This window comes from Bison bison, unplaced genomic scaffold, assembly GCF_000754665.1.
Source record: "Bison bison bison isolate TAMUID 2011002044 unplaced genomic scaffold, Bison_UMD1.0 scf7180017864453, whole genome shotgun sequence".
NCBI classification, from domain to species: Eukaryota; Metazoa; Chordata; class Mammalia; order Artiodactyla; family Bovidae; genus Bison; species Bison bison.
In genome coordinates, this window is record NW_011495015.1 from 1,258,198 (window position 1) to 1,263,098 (window position 4,901).

Sequence of the window (4,901 nt, forward strand, 5' to 3'; positions counted from 1 at the left end):
GTGACAATATGCAGCCTTGACGAACTCCTTTTCCTATTTGGAACCAGTCTGTTGTTCCATGTCCAGTTCTAACTGTTGCTTCCTGACCTGCATATAGGTTTCTCAGAGGCAGATCAGGTGGTCTGGTATTCCCATCTCTTTCATAATTGTCCACAGTTTATTGTGATCCACACAGTCAAAGGCTTTGGCATAGTCAATAAAGCAGAAATAGATGTTTTTCTGGAACTCTCTTGCTTTTTCCATGATCCAGCGGATGTTGGCAATTTGATCTCTGGTTCCTCTGCCTTTTCTAAAACCAGCTTGAACATCTAGAAGTTCACCGTTCATGTATTGCTGAAGCCTGGCTTGGAGAATTTTGAGCATTACTTTACTAGCGTGTGAGATGAGTGCAATTGTGTGGTAGTTTGAGCATTCTTTGGCATTGTCTTTCTTTGAGATTAAAATGAAAACTGACCTTTTCCAGTCCTGTGGCCACTGCTGAGTTTTCCAAATTTGCTGGCATATTGAATGGAGCACTTTCATAGCATCATCTTTCAGGATTTGAAATAGCTCAACTGGAATTCCATCACCTCCACTAGCTTTGTTCGTAGTGATGCTTTCTAAGGCCCACTTGACTTCACATTCCAAGATGTCTGGCTCTGGGTGAGTGATCACACCATTGTGATTATCTGGGTCGTGAAGATCTTTTTTGTACAGTTCTTCTGTGTATTCTTGCCACCTCTCTTAATATCTTCTGCTTCTGTTAGGTCCATACCATTTCTGTCCTTTATCAAGCCCATCTTTGCATGAAATGTTCCCTTGGTATCTCTAATATTCTTGAAGAGATCTCTAGTCTTTCCCATTCTGTTGTTTTCCTCTATTTCTTTGCACTGATTGCTGAGGAAGACTTTCTTATCTGTTCTTGCTATTCTTTGGAACTCTGCATTCAGATGCTTATATCTTTCCTTTTCTCCTTTGCTTTTCGCTTCTCTTCTTTTCACAGCTATTTGTAAGGCCTCCCCAGACAGCCATTTTGCTTTTTTGCATTTCTTTTCCATGGGAATGGTCTTGATCCCTGTCTCCTGTACAATGTCACGAACCTAAGTCCATAGTTCATCAGGCACTCTATCTATCAGATCTAGGCCCTTAAATCTATTTCTCACTTAGAGTTGTGTATAAAACCCAGGCTTCTAATGGGGAGGTCCTTTTCCAGACCATTTTTATAAAAAGCCAGTCAGACTGGTCTGAGGAATTTTTCGTAGGAGATCCTGGATTAGGAGAGTCTTCACTTAAGACTTGACTTACATTCATATTATGGTACCAAATAATTGGTAATATTCTAAATGTGCAACTGTAGTGGACTAGTTAAGTAACTACTATCTGACTGTGAGTGTGGTAAAGGTTTCAAAATCTTCAGTGAGTTGTGAAGACGTGAGTGATGTATTAAATGAACAAATTATTTTCAAAAACAATAGATAAAGTATGAGCCTAGTTTTGTTAACTCTAAGATTGCATGGATAGTAGTTTCTTATGGTTTCCAAACTATTGAGTAGAGTTCCCTGTGCTATACAGTAGGTCTTATTGTTATATACAGTGCTGTGTATATGTTCATCCCAAATTCCTAATTTACCCCTTCCCCCTCACCTTCCTCCTTTGGTAACCAGAAGTTTGTTTTCTTTGTCTATGAGTCTATTTCTCTTCTGTAAATAGTTCATGTCATTTTTTTAGATTCCACATAGAAGCAATATCATATGATTTTTTAATTCACTAAAATGTCAACATGATTATTTCTAGGTGGTAGAGGTCTTGCTATTTATTATGTTTTTACCCAAATACATCATATATCCAATGTAAATGACGACTATATATTTCATCACATAAAGTGTATTTGAAAAATACGTATCTTCACATGAAATAACTTCCTATCTTCTGCTGCTTTTCCCTAAACAAGTTTTAGCTCTGATACACATTGGGTCACTCTCATTTGAGTCCTGTGCAATAAAGATGAACAGTGTTATCTCTTCGAGACAGAGGGGAGCACAGGACAAGGGGAAGGTCCCAATGAAACACAGCCACCAGGTCCTGCTGACACTGGGACCAAATCTTCTGAGCTCTCTGTTAACGACCTGCCTTTTCTTGGAACAGGATGGAAAACAAAATCGACTCAGCATTCAAAGTAATGAAGCGCTCCTGTTCAAGGATGGCTTGAATGTTTCCTCTGTTTTCCCTCTAAACTTGGATTTACTTCCAGGGCTGCTCATGTACATCTAGTCTTTAACAGCTCCTACCAGGTTGCAAACACCTGTCTCTGTCCTGGACACATGGCTTATTTAATAACAGTTTAGTTCATCAGTACGTTTTAGGAGTGAGAGTTGGTTTCGGGTTCTTCATGCTATTTCTGAAACTCCCTGAAAGCTTCCTGAGTCTTAGTAGATTATGTAAGGCTGGAGTCAGAGAAAAGCTTTCTGATACCTTCCAGGCAGAAACTGAGCATTCTTTAAGTCTTAAGAAGATTCAAACATACTCTGTGATGGTTTAACCATTGCAACATCAAAACAACTGAATTTCCTCCTCCCTGTTTTTCCCTCCATAGCTTAAAGGGAGCCGACGCTGGCAATGGGATCCGAGTGTTTGTGCCTGACGTGGGCATGTTCATCGCCAGCCTGACCATCTGGCTGGTCTGTAGGAACATTGTTCAGAAGCCAGTGGCCGAAGAGGCCGCGCAGTGTAACCCGGAATTTGAGAACGAAGAATCGGTAAGTCTGAGTCTGGGCCTCTTCCTGGTTTGATTTCTGGAGCCTTGTAGGTTGTGACATGAAAAGTGAGATATGCACAGAGCTTCGTGCCCTCCTGTGCTGGGTGGTTGCTTTGTACACCTCGTGTGGTCCTCACGCATGTGCATTCTCACCCGCACTCGGCCACGTGGAAACAAGTCCGGGGACGTGAGGGCTGCCCTGTGAGATGCATTAACCCTAAGGGCCTGGGCCTGACCTGGTGTCTCTTCATTACCATCCGCCCTTAACTCACACTGGAAACCTTTCAGGTTTGTGTCTTGGCCCATGCCCTAGATACTTAGTTACTGCAACATTCTTAGAGAAGAAACACCTGGCAGTTGTCAGAGAAAAAAAAAAAAAATTAATTCTACCTTTAAAGAAGCTTCCAGTCTGTGCACTGTGCCACCCTGAGTCAGTGGTTAAATCTGCAAGCTTCCATCAAGTTATTTTTAAAGTACTCCGGAGAAAAAAATAGATGCATTTGGAAGAGTGTAAGAATGAGTAAAACGTTTGTGAATTTTTAGCTGGATCAGGGGACATGTCAGATTTCACTCTGTGGCAAATAGAAGCGGGAGTCGCTCTGTCACTGACCTGTTTGTTCTAATAACTGCACTTTGTCATATGAGTCTAGGTAACAGTGACTTAAAAAGTAATTGATCTGGTAATTGAAAGATAAAATTTACAGGGAAAAAAATTCCTTAAAAGACTGTATTTGGACATTTGACCCAAGACAATTGTAAGTACTGAATATTTCATTCATAAGCTTTGGCAAGAAATTAAACCTATAAAACTGAAGTTAGTTGAAATTACTTATATTGAGATTGGTAACCATGATGACATCAAAGAAAGAAAGTTTTCAGTTATGGCAAATAATGTGTGTGCTTCACAAATGAACAGCATTTTCCCTTGATATTTATTAGAATACAACAATGAAGAAAGAATGAATATGATTCCATAAACCTCTGCAGATTAGAAATGATGATATTGCCTAAAATCCTTGTGAGTAAAAAATATACAATTCTGTGGCATATGCATATTCTGCTGTTTTTAAGGTAAATGTTAAAAAGGGTACATGGTGTTAAAAATCATTACAGCAAGGTCCTAACTACCTATCTCTTGCATTCAAGTTCACAAACTGTACAACGTTTGTCAGTGTCCTAGAAATAGAGCTATGAAGGTGCTTTTTCTTCTGGTTAAGACAGAATTTAAAATTTTAACCTCTGCTTTTACATTTGAAATTTCTTTTATAGTATTTACAGTTTTGAAACACTATCTGGTTTAAACAATCACCCTGTTTTTTCCAGATTCAGTGAAAATAAATCCATTAACTCAAGCTCTCCGGACTTAGGACTTTTCATTATTATTTTTGATAAGGCAAGATTTGTTTTCAGTTCTCCTCATATTGTAGATGGAGGGTAAGGGATAGTTACTGTGAGCTGAGTGGACTCTGAAGTCAGACTTGGAAGCTGTGTGATGTTGGGAAAATTGTTTATCCTCTTTCTTCTTCCGCAAAGTGGAGATTGTCCTGAAGACTAAATAAAGGGCCATGTGCTTGCCTCCCTTTGCTCTTCTCCAGTTTGAAAGGAAGTAGAACAATCACAAAAATGTAAAATTTAAAGCCTCTTAAAATGAGAGAAAGATAAGTTGGACGGTGTGTTTGAGGCCAACTCACTCAGTAAAGGACTTCCTTCCTTGCCATTGGTAACAGACAACCATGACTGAATTACAAAGCTTCCTACAGAAAGAACTTCTGTCTCCAGTTCAAACACTGTTTTGCCATAAAACTAGGAAAACCTGCACTGACAACTGAAGATAAGGGATGTTAGGTCAAGGTCACCCATCTGGTGAAGAAGAGACACGATGTCACTGACCGATAGTAAAATCATGTTTCCTTCCTGATTCCCCTCTGTTCTCCAGGATGGGCTCATGATACCTCTCTCCCATTTGAAATTTGTTTAAATATCTGCACCCTATATATTATTGATTACATTCAGTTCAGTTCAGTCGCTCAGTTGTGTCCTACTCTTTGCGACCCCATGAATCACAGCACGCCAGGCCTCCCTGTCCATCACCAACTCCCGGAGTTCACCCAAACTCATGTCCATCAAGTCAGTGATGCCATCCAGCCATCTCATCCTCTGTCATCCC

At 40.0% G+C, this 4,901-nt stretch overlaps 1 protein-coding gene across 5 annotated transcripts in view; it reads left to right on the forward strand.

Annotated features, from left to right (window-relative positions):
* Positions 1 to 4,901, forward strand: part of PIEZO2 (piezo-type mechanosensitive ion channel component 2) — a 253,432-nt gene that overhangs the window by 134,711 nt on the left and 113,820 nt on the right. For all 5 annotated transcript variants that reach the window (XR_826962.1, XM_010859074.1, XM_010859075.1 and 2 more), the window contains exon 5: positions 2,573 to 2,735. Coding sequence is in view for 4 of the 5 variants with exons in the window: in XM_010859074.1 (XP_010857376.1) it covers positions 2,573 to 2,735 (163 nt within the window). In the remaining variant the exon portion in view is untranslated. The remainder of the gene's footprint in view (positions 1 to 2,572; positions 2,736 to 4,901) is intronic.